This window comes from Brachycentrus maculatus, unplaced genomic scaffold (assembly GCF_059751285.1).
Source record: "Brachycentrus maculatus isolate JH-2025_06_01 unplaced genomic scaffold, ASM5975128v1 h1tg000055l, whole genome shotgun sequence".
Classification (NCBI taxonomy): Eukaryota; Metazoa; Arthropoda; class Insecta; order Trichoptera; family Brachycentridae; genus Brachycentrus; species Brachycentrus maculatus.
The window spans coordinates 3,963,054-3,987,575 of NW_028280809.1; the positions used below are offsets into that span (position 1 = coordinate 3,963,054).

General features: G+C 35.5%; 1 protein-coding gene across 2 annotated transcripts in view; it reads left to right on the forward strand.

The window, feature by feature from the left end:
• The window catches only part of LOC148311915 (dual specificity protein phosphatase 10-like), a 101,441-nt gene extending 77,900 nt beyond the window's left edge, over window positions 1–23,541 (forward strand). For both annotated transcript variants that reach the window (XM_088278219.1, XM_088278218.1), the window contains exon 5: window positions 20,301–23,541. In XM_088278219.1, coding sequence (XP_088134345.1) covers window positions 20,301–20,527 — 227 coding nt within the window. In that variant the 3' untranslated portion in view covers window positions 20,528–23,541. The remainder of the gene's footprint in view (window positions 1–20,300) is intronic.
• Window positions 23,542–24,522: the final 981 nt, after the last annotated feature.

The following is a 24,522-nucleotide window of genomic DNA, read 5'->3' on the forward strand; positions in this document are numbered from 1 at the left end:
CACTTATATTTATTTGACCCCACCCTGGGAATCGAACCCGGGACTTCCAGAACGGTAGCCGAGCGTGCTGACCATTACACTACGGATGCGGACCAAAATACGTACTTGTTCACAAATCTGGATTATCTCCAATTACAGGAGTTATTTATCATTTTCCGACATAATCGTCGGGTATGCATGAGGAGATGCACGAATGTGGAACAGGCGAAGACTGTTTGCAAAGACAGAGTGGTGTGGCGTTCTATTATCTCTGCCTACTCCTGCGGAGAAGCGGCGTGATGGTTAGTTAGTAGACGGTTATAAGTCCTGTGAATAATAATAACAATAATTTTGGATGATTTATATAGCGCCATTTTCGTAAAATACTACCTCAAAGGCGCTTATACAGAATGGATTATGATATGGAAATGAAAATGATAAAAAAATTTATATTAAAAGTAAAACCTCGTCAATCCGCTGTGTTTGAAGGGGGGAAAGTGGTGTCGCCGTTTGCCCAGACTTCCATATTCTTCTTAATCTGTGTTGAGATGTCGAAAAAATAATCCCACAATTAGTTTTCTTCTTTGAATAATGTTTTACCATCCGTGCGAGTGCTCAAAGTATTCCGTGCGTGATTTATTCAGCCATTCATTCATACACTCCCATTGAGCTCGGGAGCTCCCTATTCATAAATTCTATTATCCTAAACGGCGCTTAAACACTGTTGGCCATATGTGCGCGGCTGCTGACAATTTGCACCCCTATCGTATACTTCTCTACTGCGATGCGACATACCTACTATCCCAAAGAGAGGGTTGGATTGCGTCAGGAAGGAGGTATTTGCATTTACATCCCCTGAGATTTAAAGCATCCGAGGGTTGTTATGCATACTCAAAAAAACATTTAAAATTTTGAAATTATTCTGATGACTACATTGTAATTTTTTTCATCCATATTTATAGCATTTACTTTGAGGCTTTCATATTTATTTTACAAAAATGTTAGTAATATTTGTATATAATCACTTAACGATCGATGAGTGGTTGTATACAAATATTTCTAACATTTTTAAAAATATATAGAAGTAAAAATGACTTACCACAAAGTAAATGCTTTAAATATTAATAATACTAAGAATAATACTGTTTTTTTACATAAATTTTGGTAACGTTAGTTAACCACTCGCCGAGATTTCAGTCCACTGGTTTCGATACGTACTCGTCTCTTCGTCAGGACAATCACTAGATTCTGGTATTTACTAAGTAAAAATTAAATTAAAAATGTATAGATTTTATCGCAAAGTGGCTGCCGAATCAATTAATAAAATCATTTGTCTCATTGTTATCACTTTTAAGCTATACGGGCTTAGCGCGTATTCCGCCGCAGGGGAAATGTTAGTTGTACGCGCCTGGCGCGTACGCACAACCCAAGTGCTAAGATTCTCTAAAGATGATCAATGATTAAATATGGATGTATGTGTATGTGTATAGCCGATGTAACCGAAATATGTGACCCGCGTGCACAGATTGCGGAACACGTGGCCGATGGTGAGTCAGCCGCTATATCCGGAGGCGTCAGACTCTCCCGCAGGATGAATGCTATTTGTAGCTAAGTAGGGAAACGCACTTCAAAGCGGGAGACGCTGGGACCAGCAGCTGCTGCTGCGTCGATTATAATAATATTCATTTTATTTTTTGACATCTCATCAAAGATGAAGAAGAATATGGAAATCCGGGCATTTACGAGGCTAACGACCGTCATAGAGTGATTTAAGTGATCACTTTTAACACGTGTAACATTTACCAATTCTACCCATTATTGACAGCCACACTACTCAAATTCTTGGAAGTTCTATATATATATATATATGAACCAATTTTTGAAACATTATTCTGGAATCACTAGAACTTCACTAAACTTCACTAACATCTATTGGTGAGATGAAAAGAAGCTTTTTATTAAGCAGAAACTCTTATAATTAACTTCTTATCTATAATTTGTTTAGAGTTTTTTCTTCCCGTGGGAACCGTTAAGCTATTTTTTTTACAAAATTTCGCCTTAAGGGCTCATCCCGTTTTTTCTTATTTACTAATATCTTACTATATACGAACTTTTTACAAGAAATTAGCTGTAAAATATGTGTTGTTTACTAAACAGAATACTATTCAGCACAAGCCAATCTATATTATTAGTCAATTGGGTCACAAATACACAGAAACGGTACGAGCTACCTTGTAAAGCATTATTTTTTTCGCTGAGTACGCGAATGTGACTCATTCGCATTTTGTGCCGCGTTGTTTTGTATTTATTTTTTTGCAAATAAATAAACAGGCCGGCCAACCTGTTCCGCAGATGTATGCAGTGCTGTTTGTTGTATAATGCAACTTGCAGCTTTAATGCCAAAGTAAACACACGCTGCAGCGAAATTAGTTATGGCTGTATTTGAACGCACTATCGTAATAAATAATGCATTTTCAGCCTTAAATGTAACGCCTGACCACATCTCGAGAATACACAATATGTATAACGAGAAATTGACGTGTAATTATTCAGACATTTCGCATTTTGATAGTCTACCAAATGCGATCGAATGCAAATCACAACTTTCCCATCAGTATAGTGATATTTAACACAAGTGTTGCGTAGAATAATCAATTTATGGTGTTTAATGTAGTATATTTTTTTAATGAAATTTCTCAGCCTGTGATTCGATAATCGATAATTGGACAAGCATTCATAGTGAAATTAGGCAGCGTCACGTTTAATGGTGAAATTTCAAGGACTAGGCACATTTCGTTACATGAGAGAGAAGAAAGATAAAGATAATATAGAGAGAAGGGGGAAAAGATTTATAAATTCCGACGTCACGGGAGTAGAGTAACAAAAGAAAACGTCGAATACAAAACGATACAAAGGGATAGAATAAAATAGTCTCTTTCATGATTAGACGAAAACACTACTCGACTTTCGGAAGCTACGTTTATGCTTCAATTGAAAAGATCTTATTAATTGTTTCGGCATTAACTTTGTGGTAAGACATGTTACAATGATTAATGAAAACACTTGTTTTTATACCACTTGAGTTTTAACCCCCGCCCCCTAACTTTCCCCTCTCCTTATTTATAGGACCATTTTATATTTTATATTTTAGTTATTACTCAGACCTAAATATTGGAAGTTTAGCTTCTGAAACTAGTAGTCTTTAATAAAACTCAAGTGGTATAAAAACAAGTGTTTTCTTTAATCATAGAAAAGATCTTACATTTGCTATTTCTTCGGCGACATCAATGATTGATTCCAATCAATTGTGTGTTTTTATGAGCAGAAACCTTTATAAAATATGTGTAAGATTCTCTCCGATTTTTTTTATATTGTACTTACCCGAAGACGCCTAGAAATATCATTTTTAATTATTTCATACTTTTATTCTGAGGAAGAAAAAAAAACATGTATGTATTTAATTTTCAACATTCTGCAGGACAGTCCCTAACAAGCTGTTGCTCGTCATCATACACCAGTGAACTATCCGTATTATAGACCTTGCGTCGATAATACTGTGAGCCATCACACGCAATGTGTTTGGTATGCGACACTTATCACGACTCATTATACTAATGTTTGGGCATATCACGGCGCATTCTGCCTGCATTACTTGTCAATGGTTACTCAGGTGTGTGTGAATACCTTGCCTGCATGTGTGAATTACCATATCCCATGTCTTCTCTCGTCTTTGGCCCCTTTAGACAGTTGTTTCAGCCAAGCCTTTAACTCGGCCACGAGAAATTTCAATCTCTCTTCTATTATTCATTTTCATCCGACTTTAGCCAGTTTTACGAGGGTATAGTTTCTCGAAATTTTGAGTTTTGAGTTTTTCCAAATATGTTATTGTTCACAAATCTGCTTTTTTCCAGAGATTAAAAAATGCAAACATAACATTTTTAGGAACTTCAAGATATATGATCATATCTAATGACACAGCACGTATGCTTATTAAACAGATAGTATTTTATATTGTAAAAAATAACTCATAAGTCGAGATAATCCAAATTTGTGAACAAGTCAAAATGTTGTGAATAAAATAATCTGGTCAAATTATAAGCAACATACAAAATTGAGAATCATTTTTTCTGGCGTTTCCCAGTATGTACAAATAATCCGGGGTTCATGGTCTCTGCAAAATAAAAGCTTTCTCAATCCAACATAAGATGGCTGTTGTGAATAAGGGTCACGTGTACTTTGTCATGAGGTTGATCATGTATCTAGGAGTTCTAAAATTTTGAGTATTGTGGTTGTCGATCATGGCTAGAATGGTGAATGTTGCACTTTGTAAAGTGATCACTTGACCAACTTTTGATAGGTCATAAGTCCTGTAGGTACCCAGACTTCCATGTTCTTATTCATCTATGTAGCGATGTCAAAAAAGACTATAGTTTAATAGCATTATTACTTAATTGACGCGTCCAATTTCCCTGTAAAGCTGATTAATATGAATGGAACAATTCTGTCTAATAAAACTGGGAAACGTTCTCAATTAATTAGTTCAATTGAAACTCCTATATTGCCTTCAGTGATGATATTTACATGAATGGTTGCAGTTTATGCTTATGACAGCGAATGTGTTTTATTTTAGTCTGATTCGTGGAATTGTGTTTTGTAAAATGTACTTCGGATTGACTGGTGATATATGTACAATAATTATATTAGTATTTCACAATCAGGGTAGATAATGTTACAAATTTGGTAGGATGAGTGTGTTTCGATGTTTCACCTGTGCCCGTCACACGTGGATATCAGATAAAGGGTTCCCCTCCCTATGCACTTATTAATCACCGCATATGTACATACTGACGAACGATAATTACGTCATTTTTTGTTATTTGTATTGCTTTATTGTGTATCCGCGACTTGGAAACGAAACGAGTCATTGTCACAATTTTCCTTGAAGACTTTACCGGCAATTGGAAGGACGGAATATTTTAAATAGGTCAAAAGTAAAATCGTGACAGTCTTGAGGAAAATCCTAACTCGAATCACCTACTTGGCTTTACAATGCGTCAATAGAACACCAGTACCATAATTGCAACGCCTCGACAGCTTTACCTATGAGTTATAAAATAATAATTACAAACTATGAATCAATCGTTTCAATCTGATTCATTGTCCATCGCGTTTTTACGCTGCACCTGATCGGTGTTTCACAGCGAGGGTGGCTTTTTAACTTCGATGCAATGAATCATAAAAATAACCGTATTTCGATTGTTTGGTAGGGGTTGTAAACAGATATGTCATTAATAAACAGGATGCAGTACTTGCGGCTTTATTGTTTCAACCCCTATTTTGTTCGGGGTGTATAAAGTTGAAGCTGGTCTAGCGATGCTGACGCATTTGGAGGTAATTGTTATGGAAATGCTCCGGGGTTCCTCAATGACTACAGCGTGGAATATGCCCTTATTTTGAGTTCCTAGAGAACCCCAACGTAGTACATTTGGAATGACTCATCCGGTGAATTCGGTCATGGGTCCTTTACAATAATGAATTTCTATAGCCGTTATTCGTGACGCAAACCCCCTTCGGGATATATGTCATATCGTCCCCTCCACGATTTCCAAATGTGTACAATGCAATTGCGCATTCAAAGGTTATAAACATCGAAAAATCCGTTAATTTTCAAGTGCCGAGAAGAATAAGATGTCATTGCTACCACATTGTACTTAGTAATCCTCGTACTTGTACTACATTCGTTTTTATTACCTTTTAATGGGCAATACTTAGTTCTCGCGTGTACCGTAAAATAAAATCAGTCACAAAAGTTAAAACAACGGAAACATTTAACCCTTTGATTATTTGCGCGACTCTCGCGAGATATATCGGATCTCTTACGTAGGCTTGTCAAACGCGATAAAAAATCACATCATCAATGTATCTTGATTGAATTACGACCACTTTGGAATATAACTCATGGTGCATGTAATAATTATTGACATTGGCGATGACGCATGCACAACGGTTAAACAACAATGAGCTCATAACGGATAAAGCAAATGCGCTACGGGTCCCTCACCATCCCGTGTTCCCTTTTATAACGAGGGGCCTATCGACAGGAACGGGGATTGTTACATCTGTTGCGCCGAATACTTACTCACTCATGTGATTAATATAACCTTTTTTTCTTAAGTTAGCTTATATTACAACTAATATAAACTATTATTTACACTTAATTTACATCATCTATATAAGTATATATTTATTCAATATTACCATGGACTGGTACCTGAAGCGGAGGGCTGATCACCTTTCCTTCATGTGTAAACGATCAAGATAACACTGCGTTAATATGACACAGTGCCCTATGCACCATTGGGGTGCGGATAAGGGTTTATTATTATTATTATTACATATATATATTTACATCTCCTTACAGTAAACAAAATATTTATTTTTAAATTCTTTCAGGCTCTTCATTCTTCATACATTCAGGCATCTCATCATACATTTTCACACTCCTATACAAAACAATTTTGCGACTCGGTTTTGTTCAACAATGACAGTCTTATTTTACCCTTATTTCTAGTAATATGTTCATGACGATTTTTGTTCAAAACTATTTTATCCTTAAAACATTTTCGTAATTTATCGTTAAAAAATTATTTGGACAAAAACTAGCAAAGGATAATGATTTATTTTGATCCTTTGGCAGACATTTAGTCTGTGGTGTTCTGCTCACGTCATCATTTGTGACACCATGTCTACAAAATCGCGAACGGAATATAGCAAAGTCAAATAGCGAATGGCGAACTGTCTGACTAACAATTCCATGGGAGAGGTCAGGATTCGTTGTCGTTTGAGCACGTTGCGGGACCAGATGTTTCTAAGCACTCCTTGTTATTTAGTGCTACTAGAATTATGTTATTCATTCTCTCTGGTTTTATTACAAACTCTTATTGATATTATTTTTTGACATCTCATCAAAGATGAAGAAGAATATGGAAGTCTGGGCATTTATGGGGCTGACGACCGTCATAAGCTGGTTTAAGTGAACCAATTCTAACCATTATTGACAACCACACTACTCAAATTGTTGGAAATTCTATATATATATATATATATATATATATATATATATATATATATATATATATATATATATATATATATATATATATATATATATATATATATATATATATATATATATATATATATATATATATATATATATATATATATATATATATATATATATATATATATATATATATATATATATATATATATATATATATATATATATATATATATATATATATATATATATATACATATGTATATATACATATATATATATATATATATATATATATATATATATATATATATATATATTATTTTTTTTTTTTTTATATATATATGAACCAATTTAGAAACCTTGTTCTTGAATCACTAGAACTTCACTAGAGACATCAATTGGTGAGATGAAAATGCCCAGACGTCCATATTCTTCTTCATCTTTGATGAGATGTCAAAAAATAATATGAAAAATAACTCCTATAATTGGAGATAATCCAGATTTGTGAACAAGTATTTGAACACACTCAAAATGTTTGCCTGGTAATCATACCTTAAGTGACCATACGTCCCGTTTTGAACGGGACCTTCCCGTTTTTTGATAGCCTTTCCCAATATACAACAACATATTTTTTTCATATTTATTCCTCTTATTTTCTTTATGAACATTCCTTTTCTTTTTATTAATACATAAAACTATGAAAAAATACAGGTTTTCTTGAATATACATACTTTTATGTAAAAATTGGGTAGATGTCCCGTTTTGAGGGCAAAAATAAATGGTCAGTTTAATCATACCCTTGAACTGTCGGTGGAACGATTGGATGTTTACAATGCAGTGTAGGATACCCGGCAATTGTAAATAGTGGCAACCAAGGAAAGTTGAACAAAAGGTTGATTACCTTCCTTATTTACTATTATCGTTATCGATGCGCATTAATTGATCATTTAGATGCCACGTGAATCGTGAATGCTTACATTATCCAACGAAATGTGGACACAAATACATTAATTACATTCTCTCTTCGTGAAATCATAACGCTATGCACTGCATATAAACTTTGTGCATCGTAGTTAGTAGATAGTTTTTTTTATTGTGATAAAGATTGTGTTATACAATGTGACGCAAAATGAATCTCCCTATCTAAAGATATTTTATTTATTGTTTCGGCATTAACTTTGTGGTAAGACATGTTACAATGATTAAAGAAAACACTTCGTTTTTTACCACTTGAGTTTTATTATAGACTACATGTTATTATACAGATCTGAATGATGGAAGTTTAACTTCTGAAACATGTAGTCTATAATAAAACTCGAGTGGTAAAAAACGAAGTGTTTTCTTTAATCATTCTATCTAAAGATGTTATAATTTTTGCAATTGGCTTCGTTAGTCAATCATAATTTCACCTTTGTGAACTAGACAGCTGCAGTATACAGGGGGCGCAAAATTAATCATCCAATTTTGTTTATGAATATATTTTTTTACCATATAAAAAAAAATTATGCGATGGAAATCTTTATTTGAACCTTTACATTTTTTTCTATTATGTGGAAAAGTGCCCGTTTTATGAATGTATTTGTATACTATAGCTGTCTAGTTCACAAAATTAAAATATGATTGATGTAGGACGTCATTTGTAAAAATTATAACACCTTCCGATGGGGTGATCAATTTTGCGCCACCCTGTATGTTACTTAATTCTGCTGATTGCACGGTGTTTAGTTCGCGGTCGGTCAAGTGACTCATTGTTATTTATCGGGATTCCGCGACTTCTTCTCGTTGTCTCAATTAATCCACGGAGATGCGCCGCGGCATGAAGGTCGCAGGTGTCGTATGGCCAAGGCCCCGCGCGGTTGACTCATGTCGATTTAATTACCTTTACATACGATTCCTATTCCTTCGAAACTTTCCACGTTGATATCCTCGAGTAACTGACAAACATGACTCGCTTGTGTAAAGTGCAATCGCGTTTTATCATGATAAGACTCGAATCAAACCAGTTTTTTTTAAATGTTGATAACGTCGGTAAGCGAGCTAATTAGTACAGTGCCAGCTCGCTAATCCCAACGTAAATCGTGCAATGGTTCGTTCGGATTATTGGGTGTTTAAAAAAAAAAAGATTTTTGAAATTGATCTTTATTTTACATTTTTATTTCGGTATTGAATGAGTATTAATAAATAAAAAAAACAATGAATGTATATATATATATATATATATATATATATATATATATATATATATATATATATATATATATATATATATATATATATATATATATATATATATATATATATATATAAATAATAAAACCCTTATCCGCACCCAAATGGTGCATAAGGCACTGTGTCATATAAACGCAGTGTTATCTTGATCGTTTATACATGAAAGAAAGGTGATCAGCCTTCCGCTTCAGGTACCAGTCCATGGTAATTTTGAATAAATATTACAGTGAAAAAATCACTAATATTTATTTTACCCCCCCTGGGAATCGAACCCGGGATCTCCAGAACGGTAACCGAGCGTGCTGACCATTACACTACGGAGGCGGACATATATATTTTAGCTTGAAATAAATCAGATATTTTATTTTGAATCAACGAACCTAACTGGTGTTCAAGGGCTAAATCTCTCATTTGTCTCAAAACCACCTATTCTATTCCTCTCTTCATGCCGAAAACTAGTATCATTATTTTTTTTAAATGCTTATCGTTTTGAAAATTGCTATCTTGTCAGCATCTCGCGTTTGTTCGCCATGTATCGGACGCAGTGAACGTGTTTTTTAGATTCGTCGGGTGTAACTGTTGCTCGCTTGGTTCTGTAAGTCTGCAGGCCGATGGTGTCCGGTGAGTCACCGCATGGTGCAACAACTGCCTTGCCGCGGGGTATAGAAAGCCGCCGACCGGCCTCGAACCGCTCGCCCGTCCCTCCCATGTATCTCCGCCATCGGCCGTGGGGCCAACAAGCCGCGGTCTGAGAGCCTCCAAATTTGTTTCAGTCAATTAAAAAAAAAACTGTATCTGTCGAAGCAGTAGAGGTTTTATGGATATTTTGGCTACTATCATCTTCACATTTTCGACGTCTGTTGTGTGGCAGGTAGTGGAAGATGAAAAGCTAAAGATTGCTAGTCCCTTGACTTTGGTTTATTCTATATTTCAGTTACTAGGAGCTCTAAGTGAATGTATGCTTGTACGGAGATCTGTTGTTGGATTGGTATTTTTTTATTTAGCAGCAAGCCTTTTATTTAGATGTACGCAAGATTCTAAAATAATTATTTTACAAAATGGGAAATGTATGAAAATATGGTTAAAATGTTTAATGCAGCTTATAATTTGGCCAGTTATTTTATTCACAACACTTAAAGTGTGTCCAAATGTTGTGACTATCATCTTCATTTACATTGGGTATTAAATACAGGCCTCTCCGTTTTAATCGTCATACCTTCTTCTTGTCAGCGGTCTTTTACCAGTTTTAGTATTCGTTTGCCTATTGATCAACTTGTCCAAGGTTTGCCTGGGTTTTCACAACCTGTCTTTGTACTAGAGAACTCTTGTATGGTTATGTCTTGCATTATTAAAAGAATGCATTTGATTATGGATGTAAAGGTTTCCAACCCCGGCACAAGATCTGCAAAAGGCAGGAAGGTGATTCAGACTCTAGTTTGACTATAGATACTCTCTTTACTCTACATTTACTATTCGCGTGTATTTTGCGAAGTTGCTCTTGGATCTTGCGCCAAGCACAGTATCTCTCTTTTATTTCCTATAAGAATTTTTCAGTCTTGGAGTTCTTTTGCTTTGTCCTGCTTGATCATCAATCTTGCGCAGGCATGCACCATTTGGATCATTGTTTATTTTATAATCTTCTCTTCTTCTTCTTGATGTAGGCCTTGTGGCCTGTTTTTAAGACGGCTTAGCCTTCTGCGATGTCGATAACCTGAGAATGAGCTGGGAAGCTGTCAATCCATCTCTTTGGTGGTTTGCCCGGCAGTCGTCTAACTTGAGGTTGTAGGGGAGTCTGGATGGTTCCGTTCTCCGCATGTGCGCATACCATTGTCTTTTTGGTTGCCTTCCGCACCTAACGACATCTTCGATCTCGTATATTTCTTGTGTTTTAATCTTTCATGTTCATATTAGCACTGCTGAGCGACCTTTAATGTTTACGCTTAATTGCTTGCAATAATTTCAATCTCTTTTCAGTTTCTTCTATCTTACTTAAATTCAGTAGTGCAACAGGTTAATCGATTCGAAGCAGGGTACACAATATACATAAGTGTTTTAATTTAGGTAAGTGGTTTACATATCCCGAATCTACTCGTCCTCACGTCACTAAATGTGTCACAGTATGTTTCCATACTAAATTATTAGCTTATCTTTAGTGTTTTTACATGTTATGTCTTTTCATGACTTATCAATGACAGCATACATAATGGATATTTGATATCTAAAAGTGCATACGTGTGCTGTAAGAAAATGTTTAATTTTTAAATTAAATATTTTTGTTTTCAATATTAATTTGGTACACGGTTCAAAAGACCTATCCTAGCTTTTAAAATAGTAAAGAAAATTTTCTCTTCAGTATTGTATGTAAAAATATTTCAGCCTTGGTGTAATGATTGATTTGATCGGTTTGCTCACATCACTAGTGACATCACCCGTTTGAACCATACTTTCTCGTCTATACAATTTCTTCAAAATACTCTAAGATGTTTATATTATTTTCTCTCTTAAAACAATATCCTGAAATTATGGACAACTTGAAAACGATGATTTGATCAAGGCTCTCATCGATGTACTTGTGAGTTGTTTGTTGAAGTTCCATGCATAGTTGTTTTGGCTTTCCGAACGTTGATAGCGGTTATGTGAACGTAACGGTTTTTTTTATCACATCGACAACTTTCAAGCATTGATAAAACGTGTATTACATTTGAAGGAAGTGGCTGCAAAATGCGGTGGCAACACGAATGTTTTCGATTTCCCAACACTTGTTTGCACCGACTGCGGCTGCGACTCTCAGATCTACTTACTATCAATAATTTATGACAAAACATCAGACTGGATGATGTCGGTAACGACGAAACCCGGTCACTGGTTTAATAAAATAAAAACAGAAAAATCTATATAAGTATGTACTCGTATATAAAAGTTGCTGTTTAACTAACCTCAACCAACAAACTGTAGTTTATTGGTTTTGAAGTATCTGCATACAAATTGAAGTTTAGTTTTAATTTTTAATGGATTTTTTTCCTCGGTCATGCCAAGTTTTCCTCGGTCTTCCTCTGCTAAATAAAATAAAATGCATAAAATGCAGTTCCATCAAAAAATATCAGCACAAAACTTTAATATAATTTATATTTGAATCACTAACTTTGCGATTTTACATCTTCAATATCAATATAAGTCGATAAAGAAGCGGTTAGCGTTAATTTATGTTTATGCGCCCTTGAGGTAGTATTTTACGAAAATGGCTCCATATAAATTATACAAAAATATTATCATTATATTTGTCCGCCTCCGTAGTGTAATAGTCAGCACGCTCGGCTACCGTTCTGGAGGTCCCGGGTTCGATTCCCAAGGGGGGTAAAATAAATATAAGTGATTTTTTCACTGTAATATTTATTCAATATCACCATGGACTGTTACCTGAAGCGGAGGGCTGATCACCTTTCCTTCATGTGTAAACGATCAAGATAACACTGCGTTAATATGACACAGTGCCCTATGCACCATCGGGGTGCGGATAAGGGGTTTATTATTATATATTATTATTATCATTATTATTAATATTATAGTTCAATTTTTGGAGTACCTGCATACTAATTGAAGTATAGTTTTTATTTTGAACGGAATTGTTTCTCAGTTCTTTAAAAGATCAAGTGGCTCTCGTTATGAACAGACTTCCTGTACGGAGAACGGAGTCGTGATGTCTCGCAACATCGGCGAGCTCAGACCGTATAAGGCCTTCTTTGTCCCAAATGTCACACGCTCTCGCGGGGAGAGTAGCTGTTCGGCTTCCTGCACATGTCGCTAAACCGGTACAGACTATACAGTCTGCAGTCTCAGGTACCTACCTACAGCCTGAATACATTCCTCTCTCGTTACCCAAGGTTGGGAACATATAAAGGCTCTCCATCCAGAATCGCTCGCGAGGAAATATACTTCTATATACTACCACTACCATCACGTCGTCCCCCGCAGGGGTAGGCAGAGAAGATGAAACGCAACACTCTTCTTTTCTGACATACACTCGTCGCTTCCTTCACATCCATACATCCAGTCATATATGCATGCCCTCCGATTACGCAGACTTTTGACACCACTAGATTTTAGGTTCTGATTGATCTGATCGTCTTTTTTGGCCGTCTTCGTTCTTTTCTCCCGTTTTTTCATAGTCATCCTCTCGTCGTCCATACCACTATAAAGAACTCTACTTAATCTTTTCAATTATCCCTAGTACCTACAGCCTTACGTGCCTTTCTTTTATATCTTCATTTTTAATTATCTTGTTCAATGGTTTCACATACATTCGTCTGGGGGAGCGCATTTCAACAGCGTTCACTTTGTTTCGATCTCTTAGCAATAACAGGGTATGTTACGATTTGTTTACACCGAAACGTTGAGACCTCCGACGAACTCAGATTCAGAACCACTGTTATAGAATATGAGGAAATATACACTATAGGCTATAAAGCCAGCTGGTCACCTTCGTAGACCCGAAGGTCCTGTTAATTGTGTTTCGAAGTCCTCGGATTATTTCGATGTCGGCTGCTTATAGATCAAGAGCCGTGAACCAACTCCGAATATTGCGGAAGCAGGAAGCGTCTTTTCATCTGAACCTATTAATCTCTCGAGCTTTTAAATGGTGTTCCTTGATGTTTTTATTGAACTATTCATCGAACTCTAAGGTTGCTCGAAAAAGATATATATTTCTTTTTTTTAAATCTCAACGTAGATGAAAAACAATATGGAAGTCTGGGCATGTACAGGGCTTACGAATTGTCATAGGTTGGTTAAGTGATCACTTTACACACCTGTAACAAATATAGCGGAAGCAGGAAACGTTTTCATTTGAACCTATTAATCTCTCGAGCTTTTAAATGGTCTTCCTTGATGTTTTTATGGAATCATTTATCGAACGTTTAAAGGTTGCTCGAAAAAAGACATAAATATTTTTCTTTAAACACTTCAACACAGATGAAAATTGATATTGAAATCTGGGTGTTTACAGGGCTTATGACGTGTCATAGGCTGGTAAAGTGATCACTTTACACACGTGTAACATTTACCAATCTACTCGTGATTGACAACCACATTACATTTTTGGAAGTCATACATAATACAGTATGATCAATGTCATGACGTTCCGTGATTGAGTTCACAAAAGCCATCTTTGATTGGATTTTGACAGTTTTTATTTAGCAGGGACCCTTTTATTTGTATTTCCATATTCTTCTTCATCTACGTTGAGATGTCAAAAAAATGTAAAGTAAGTCGAGAAACATAAATTTTTGAACGAGTGTTATATTCAAAATGTTGTAATTTTTATTTCAATGAAATACGTAATTATAACTTAACCCTAGAATACTAAACTCTCGTAAAAATTACGACGGCAAAATGACGATTCGTTGTGTGGGTATATTTTTTAAATGGCGAGAAATAACGGGCAGCTCGGACCGCCAACACAAGAATAAGAATACAAAAAAGTTTATTTTTATATAGAAATTGATGTCAAGAATACTCTCATATAAAAATATTGCGTCGCTCTAGACGCGGTATTTAGAGCAGTGTTCCGCCTTTTTATACGTGTGTAAAAAAGCGTGCGTGTCAACGTATGAATCACCACCAGGAATGGTTGCGGTCTGATCTAACCGGGTTCCTCATATTTCGTAATGCGTATACAGTATCGCACTCTACGCAGTGGACATACTCAGTGTTATATCGCTCACTCCTTTCAAGAACGTCATAAATCAAAAATCGTAAATTTTCATTTTTGCATGTTTTTGGAATGCCCAGATTTTCTGGGCATCCCAAGCAAAAGAGACATATTTTTAACTTAATATTTACCCGCTACAGGGCAGAAAGTGTTGTTTTTGCATTTTGAAGAAAAGGTATTATTTTTTTTAAATATACTAAATATTTTTCAAATGGAAAAAAAACCTTCAGGTTTTACCTAAAAATATCTATTGCACAGTAAAAAGTTCAATAAGTGGTTTGATGTACATTTTTAATACATTGTATTGTATTTTTAAACATTAAAAACGTTCTCCTGGAAAATCAAGTTTTTTTTATGACGTTCTTGAAAGGAGTGAGCGATATGTGGAGGTCCTCACCAAAACGTTACATTTCCATTATAAATGATTTTAAGTAATCAGGAATTGTAGCTTGTAAAATTGTTACGTTTTGGTACGATATAATGATTTAATATTGGTTTAACACAGGATTGGTCACGTTTTATCGTAACTTTTATTAAGATTTTGATAGAATACAGTAGACATAACAGATTTGCATTCAAATGATTTTGTTACATTCAAATGATTAATAAAGTAACTTTTAACCTGTGTTATATATGTCGGGTTGTGGTCCCGTGGTTAGTGTCGCGGACTCTAGGAAGTCAGAGTTTCTCGGTTCGAACCCACTCTACCACAATTTGATACATATTTCTAATAATGAGCCGCTTAGGCTCACAGAAATAGTATGAAATTGAAATATTTGTGTAAATAATACCAAAAAAACACAAATATTTCTCTTAAAAAAAAAAAAAAACACCAAACTTTGCGTTTCCATTACAATAATTTATAATGGAAATGTAACGCTTTGGTGAGGAACTCCACATATGTACTTGCTCAAATGGACTTCCAATGAAGGATACGTTTCTCAATACATCAACTACTGTGATTTATTTGTAACCTTATTGAATGTTTATTAGGTCTCCGAGCTATATCTTGCCTTTATGGATTCACCAATTGGTTGGGTTAGGCAATATACAGAGTGGCACGAAAATCATCACCCTACCGGAAGATGTTATAATTCTTGCAAATGTCGCCGTACGTCAATCATATTTGAAATTTTGTAAACTAAACAGCTACAGTATACGAACTTGTCGGGCAAAAATGTGTATCAACGCTGGCGGCAGCCGCTTGACAGATATCATCTTATCCACTAAACAGAAAAAAATGTAAAGGTCCAAATAATGATTTCCATCACTCAAAATATATTTTTTGTGTTTTGTAAAAAAAGTTATTCAAATACAAAATTGGATGATTAATTTTGCGCCACCCTGTTTTTATCTATTATAGCGCTCCATCGATCGCATCCATTTGAAACTGCGTGTCCAAATAGCCCGCCTTCATACAATGCGACATGCAAACATAAAAAATGTATTCCTTAGCCGTGTGTCACTATTCAAACATGACTTTGATAGTTTCTTCAGATGTTTGACATTTTTAAGCGATCATAAAGTTTTTTATTTAATTGTATAAGCAGATGGCTCGTGAATGGGTGGTATAAATACTTCCAAGGGTTAGTACTCACTCGATTTATATCCCGTTTATTCGTAGGTCGTATTAGATAGTGATAATAGATATGAATTAACCTCGGGATACTTAAACACGCCATTAAAATCATAAATTAATTTTGAATTATTTTATTTTAAAGGATTACCTGATATAATAACCTTAGAAGGCTATAAAAACAACATAATATTTAAGGATTACTGCGAGTACAGTAGCGTACAGTATCACGCAAAGACTAATGAACACATTTACCATATTTATGTATTAAATGTTAAATTAAGCACTTTTTTGAGTCTACTAAATTGTATTTTATTGTTGAAAAGACCTTCGTTTGAAAATGCCATAACTAGGCGAAACAATTGTCACAAATTTGATTTTTTATGTTTTTTGTGTTTTTTCAACAATAAAATACAACTTAGTAGACTTAAAAAATCAGTGTTTGATACACAACTTAAAATGGAGTTCTACAAATTAAACACCAAATCTATAAATACATCTACCATATTTCATTATTGGTTTTACTGTGGTATTGTATATTGATTGATCAAGATATGTGTGTGGACCACTATTTTTGTGTATAGTCAAGTTAGTTTCCCGCACCGTTGCGCTCTGATACCCGGTCAGATCCCGTTATTTTCTCTGGAATTCAATTTGTTGTTGTCGTTAAATTAAACGATTGTTTGGTTTATGACGTCACGCCATATGTCACATAAATAAATTGGTTCAAGTGTTTGGGCACTCGCTGTTCAATCAAACCAATAAATAGATCGATTATTGTTGCCCAACTCAATATCAGAGCGTTGCTTCAACAGATAAAATGAACGATAAATATAATATTTTTAAACACTCGCGTAGGTGAAGATACTACTGTTAACGTATCTATCGGTATCTTGAAACCGAATACATTTATATATTTATTTATTTAAACATATTACAAACATAAATCAAATGTAAAATATTCCCGATGAGTAATTTTCATTACTCATTTTGGGACATGGTATTAAGGTTAACAAGACTGAAAAACAAATAGGAAAACACTGGGCAAAATTTAAAATTTAAAACAATAAAATGTAAATTAAATAGACATATAAAAAAACGTTATTTTGGTGGTATTTAAAAAAAAACTATGCTCGAATTATATCTCTAAACCAGGAAACTATGAGTTCTGTTCAGTACGTTGAAAATTAGACGCGACTTCGTAAAACTAGGCGCTACGATATGTATTATAAAAGGTGTGTCGCATTGTAATAAATATCATAGTCGACCAGTCAACATCGCCTGAGTGGCATTGTGCCGTATTTCGAAACTTGTGCATTATACAATTGCTTGTTCTGCTGATAAATGTACTAGAATAGTGTATTGTTTTCACAGCAGTACATTTTTTAATTTGTACCAACTCTACGTGACTCATCGTTCGATTGTTTTATTGGCTTCGACATATTGGTTATTTACTATAATACTATTTTCGTGTGCAATCTACAATCTTCAAATTTGAAACACCTTTTGATTCGGTTGTCCTTATCGAATGCAATAATAGATAATAATACGATAGTCTATTGATAAACACATTTGTAAATGCTGAATTACACTGGGCAACAATTCTCGACTTTTATTTTGTAACTGGCATGAAAATACCTGATCTTTATGCACTTTGCATATCTGAATTAAAAAACGAAAGCAAAAAAATGTAGCACGCCAGATTTTTCAATTATGGATATTTTTTGATATTGACTAATGATTATCTCATTATTTATGTATAAAAATAAATAAACATATCATGCTATCGTATTCAATATTAATAAGTTAATATATTTCCACTGTTACTCCATAATTATCGATAGTTTGTTTTTAAATCCATTAGACCTAAGACTAAAACATGTCTAGATACTAACCACTACGGTATTACGGTTTCAACGTATGGGTTCCATGCACACAATAATATGACTGTAACATCAAAACTTGACGTGATACAAGCTTGTCACCATATAGACTTTGAATAAGAACGATTAAGTAATTCCAAATCAGTCATCAAAATTTCAGTTACAAAATCATTGTTGGCCAATGTAATTAGACAACTTTTTTTAGACAACGGAGATTTTACTATTACTATTTTTACAGATAATATCATTGTTTCATTCTTTGGTATATCCGACTTACCAGCTTTGTTTTGAATTCCATAGCATGTGCTTATAGAGTAATACGGAAATTGTACGGATGTAAACATGAATTCTTCGCTTCCACATGGATGACGGAGAACATTCTCCGGCGCCTTACCATATGAGGAGTTGTTCGATTGTTTCGCTAATAATTGGCTGTTTTAAATTTGGTCTTACAATCTATTCGTAATGTGGTTGCCAAGCTTCTTGGTTTGTCTGTAGTTGTTTATTTCACTATTTCATTCGGGGATCGATGTCAACAAGATGAAGCGATCATATGCTATCATTCGTGGTCATATTTGAGGTTAACGGTCGGGTATTTCCTGCTTCGATAGTATATCCGCCGTTCCGATATTCCATCTCCGAAAACGTCAATAATAACATTTGGAAAGTTTTCAGCCCACCTGATGATAATGAGTCTACGTTTAACCTGATGATGGAATGATTATTCCGAAACCGACAGTCATGAAGTAGTGTTTTTCAAAAGTGGTATTACACAAAGTGAACGATGAATGATAAGAAGAGTGTTATATTACCATACCACAAAGTTTAAAATGCTCTTAACATTCTTCATCTTCAAACCCCTATCCGCACCCCTGTGGTGCATAGGGCGCTGCATCATACAAACGCGGTGTTATCTTGATCGTTATTTCCTGCTCCGATAATATATCCACCTTCCAATACTCTATTTCCCGAAACGTCAATAATAACAGTAGGAAAGTTTTCAGCCCACTTGTGTTTACTGCAGAGCCATTCTGCAGCATCATAGCTAGCCGTGCGTCATCTCGGGGTATTAACAACTGAGCGATAATTATTCACGGAGAGGTGTTTTCCAAACTACGTACTCCGGCCTCACCTCTGCTTATCACTAAGTGCACACGTATATCATATCATGTGGAGCTTCTCGGATCTCAAAGTCTCGACGCGAGATCTGCTGACGTCAGCGGCCAGTCCTGCCATTATATCGAGAGCCTGTTTTGTGTCAGACACTCGTTTACAGAGAATTACGCTTCATTATGTTTACAATATATTTTATTGGGCTTACTCCGAAATGGCGCTTATTCATTTTCCATCTATAAACAATTCGTGGTTTAAAATTGGGTGTTTTTTCTAGAAGAAATACGTTTCCTGGAATGACGTTTTAGGGATTTGTAGAACTAACACTCTCCTTATCATTCATCGTTCACTTTGTGTAATACCACCACTTTAAAAAAACACTACTTCATGACTACCGGTCTCGGAATAATCATTCTTTCATCAGGTCAAATGTAGAGTCTACCTGATAATGAGTCTACATTTGACCTGATGATGAAATGATAATTCCAAAACTACTAGTAGTGAAGTAGAAATTTCAAGTGGTATTACACAAAATGAACGATGAATGATAAGGAGTGTAATATTATCTTACCATACCACGAAGTCCATTGGTCGTATTTTTGTTTTTTTTTCTTCATTCATTCATTCATACCCTTTTCCGCACCCCAATGGTGCATAGGGCACTGCATTATAAACAAGTAGTTGTAATCCGAAGTGAGCTGTATCATGTCAGATTGTTCTAACGTATCCTTTTTGTTTTGTCCACAGAGAGCGCCCGCAAGTCCAACACCCGAGTCCTGGTGCACTGCCAGGCGGGAGTCTCCCGCAGCGCCACGATCGCCATCGCCTACCTGATGCGCTACCGCCACATGAGCATGGTGGAAGCCTACAAGACGGTCAAGCTGGCCCGGCCCATCATCAGCCCCAATCTGAACTTCATGGGGCAGCTGGTCGAGCTCGAGCAGACGCTCAAGGCGGGCGGCGCGTCCTCCTGAGGCGCGGCCCGAGGGCCCGCCAGAGCCGAGAGAGGACGCCGCGGAAGGCGGAGGCAGAGAGCCCCCCGGGCCCTGCGAGCCCCCCGGGCTCTGAGGGCCCCGCAAGCCCCGCGCCCCGCCGCCTGAAGATTGGGGCCGGATTATTTATTCCTCGTCGCGAGGATGAAAAAACCCCTGAACTGATTGTAAAGTACCCACTAAGCGCTAGGTTAAACTGTATATACACTGTAATCCTTAGGAATCGTACGGGTTTGAATGATTAACATAATATTCGGTTAGGATTGTACAAATACTTGTTTTTACTTTTACTCAGTCTTTGGTCTTTATTGTATTTATTGTTGTATTGAAAATTCTCTTCGCGCCGCTTTGGGTGGTTATTGGAGTCGAGATATGTTCCGGTGAAGAACTCTGAGATGGAGCGCTCGTGCACCACACGTAATTTTACTGTCCGGCAGTCCGGTTAGCGTGAAAAAACGGATGATTGGCTTGGGCACTTGTCCGTCTTTCTCCGGATCAGTGAACTCGATCACGCTAAGCTGTTGTCACTTGTATTTGAAAAAAACGGACTTGCGGACAGTAAAATTCCGGAGAAGGAACTCGAACGGTGGCAGATCGGAGCTCTCGGAGACTCCGTTCTGCGCGCAACTTTCCAATACAACTATCGCGGTATTACTTTCTAATTATCGTTCATAACTAACCCCGTAGAAGTTACTTTATAATGTACGGATTTTGAGTTGTAATAGTCTTAAGGATAGGTTTAGATAGTCGATGCGCAACTTGGTACGTCGTACTGGCCGTTTACTATCGTACTTAATAAAATATTACGGTCTTATACGTTTGTCTATTAATTTTGATGTTGATTATGATTTACTGTGCGACCCGCGGGTTGCGCATCGCTGTGTCGGGAGTTTGTACCTATGAACAGAGTCAAAGCGCCTTTGCCGGCGAGAGAGAGAAGAAGAAGAACTGCCGGCAACGACGCTTTGTCGTGTTTGTACGACGGTGAGCACTTACCAAGTCTCCATCCCGAGTGTCGGGGGGAGCAGATTCTAGTCGTATCGGGATCCTAGGCTGTGTCGGCGCGTTGCGGGCATTGTGGAGCCGCAACAGCGCGCGAGGGGTTGAGTGATATACTGATATTCCAGTATTAAGTCATCGATACTCGCCGATAATGTATCTGTACTACCACGTTTTATCGTGTTAACCATGAGCCATATCATAATGCCTTATATGATATTGGGATAATTGCGTTTTATTTTCTAGTTGAGTCACTCGTAAAATAGATATAATTTATCCATAGTATAATGTATCGCGGTGAAATGTCATCATTTTTCGGGCTGGCTGGTGAAATCACAAGAATTTTATTTCCTCTTCTCCATTACTGGCTTCCCGAATAAACCCCTCAGGAGTGTTTGGCTGTCCAAACTTAAAACACAGTATGGAACATTTTTTTGTAGTACGTTTTTTTGTTGCATTTTTGGACTAAGTAGAATCTACTTAGTCCAAAAATGCAAAAAAAACGTATTACAAATAAATTTCCCTTACTGTGTTTTGAGTTGGGACAGCCGTGTTGTGGCCTTGTTTAATCAGGAGCTTGAATCACTCGTATCAGCCGTTTCGAGCTTCCACCGTTGGCCATTCTGCAGTTTCAACACAAACATTTCTGCTTACACTAGAGATTCGGGCTGTCGACGTGCAATCTTTGTCGGCAGCTGCAGTTGACGTGCGATCGATTTTGTGAAGAATTCAATTTTAGTATTGAAACTAAAGAATACCCAACCGCGGCAGCTTAAAACAATTAACCCCGATTAGCTCTAATTGCTAATGTATTGTGGTGCCTACCTATTCTACAATACATTTGGCAATCCTGAAGAAAGGTTATGAAAATATTACATAAAAAAAAAACTCATCCGTTCTGCGTTGCCGTGATTTCGTCCACTTATTTTCTCAATTTTTAAAATTATTCAAGTTAAAATTAATGTTTATTTAGTTGGAACAAAAATCATCTAACAATAAGTGCTGTTTTATTTTCACTTTACTGTTCATTTTGACTAAAGCTGTAAATTTAAACTATCCAAAAAAAAAATTTCTTCGATGTTGAATGACGGTTTCGTTGCTATAAACTATGCGGCTGTCCAAACTCAAAACACAGTAATGGACATTTTTTTGTAGTACGTTTTTTATGCATTTTTGGACTAAGTAGACTCTACTTAGTCCAATAATACAAAAAAAAACATACTCCAAAAAAATGTCGCTTACTGTGTTTTAAGTTTGGACAGCCGTATGGCGTCTTGTACACATACCGAACAATTCATCCCTTGATATGTTAGCAATTCACCTCGATACATTTTCAAAATTGCTTGTTTAGTAGAATCGGGCAGTTTATTAGATGTTCGATAGCTGTACTTATACCGCACATTCAGATGCCAAAAGTTAGTTAGGAATGGTTTGTAATAGACGCCAGAAATTGCCTTATTTTTCTCGGTGTGTGTTATCCCCTACGAGTCCCTTTTTGTGACTATACTCGTATTACCGATGTAGCGTCACAAGGAGGGAAGAATTGGGGGCGTTTTGAAGCAATTGACAATATATATACTATTAGCTGATGATCACGACCAGCCAACTGATAAATTAATATTTATATCACTACATTCTAGTTCGTAATAAATTAAAATCCTGAGTTATTAGTTTTAACTTTAGTTTCTTAGCTAATGTATAATGTGTAGATAAGTAAACATAAGGTTTATGATTTTTTTGTTTGTTCAGTGGCAGGTGGTCTTTATTTTATTTGGCTGTTATCCTAATTGAATCCACCGAGTAACAGATATCACTTTTAGAATGGTTGAATTATTATATTTTGTATTTTATCATTATCCGCTCGAATTTCGATATCAGCGATGTAAGTAAAGATAAATAATAACCTACTGAATGCCACAATGACTTTTCACATGTGCCTCTTTATTTGTTATTTTTAACATACCTATTTACATGTAAAATAAATATTATTTACATGACTTCTTTGTTTTATTTCTTATTTGTAGTTTGTGTTCCTATTTTGTTAAAATACCTAACCCAAATACACGAATAATCGCAGCGAAGTAAAAGGTTATAAATAATAATAAAAAATACTCAATATTATTCATATTTAAAGCATTTACTTTGCGGTTAGTCATTTTTACTTTTATATTTTTTTTTACAAAAATGTAAGTAATATTAGCATTTAACAACCGGTTTTTATGTCTACCGGTTTCGAGACGTACCCGTCTCGTCACAGGTTTCGAGACGTACCCGTCTCGTCAGGACAATCACTACCACAGAATGCAAACAACACTACCCTTGCATGCTGTGGTAGTGATTGTCCTGACGAAGAGACGGGTACATCTCAAAACCGGTAGGCATCCGATTCTCGGTGAGTGGCTAAATACTAATATTACTAACATTTTTGTAAAAAATATAAATATACAAAAAAATAGTTTCATCAAACTATAAAAATATTTGATTTGTAGGTACACGATATTACCTAAATATGAAAAAAAAACAAAATTTAAAAAAATAATAAAATGGGTTTTAGGTAAAAAAAAAAACAATTAAATTTATTATATTGTGTATCCAAAAATACTATGGGTCGTATGTTAAAAAAATATTCGGTTTTTTACACAAAAATACAAAAAATTGACAAAAATACAATATCACGATCTTTATGTAATAAAGATTTCATTACTAAGAATTCTATAAAGCAAAAAATATGCTACAATGGGTTTACACAAAATTCCATCTATTTTATACACAAAAATATCATATATTATAAGCACAAAAGTAAGGATTGGATATATTTCAGAAAATCAAGAGTTTTATACGCAAAAGTACCTATAGTTTTGTACACAAGTGTTGATGGATTTTACAAAGAAAACACCATAAGTTGGACCAACAAATGTTGATTAGAAATTTGGTAAATAGATTTTACACAAAACATTTTTCGGTTTATACATTCGTAT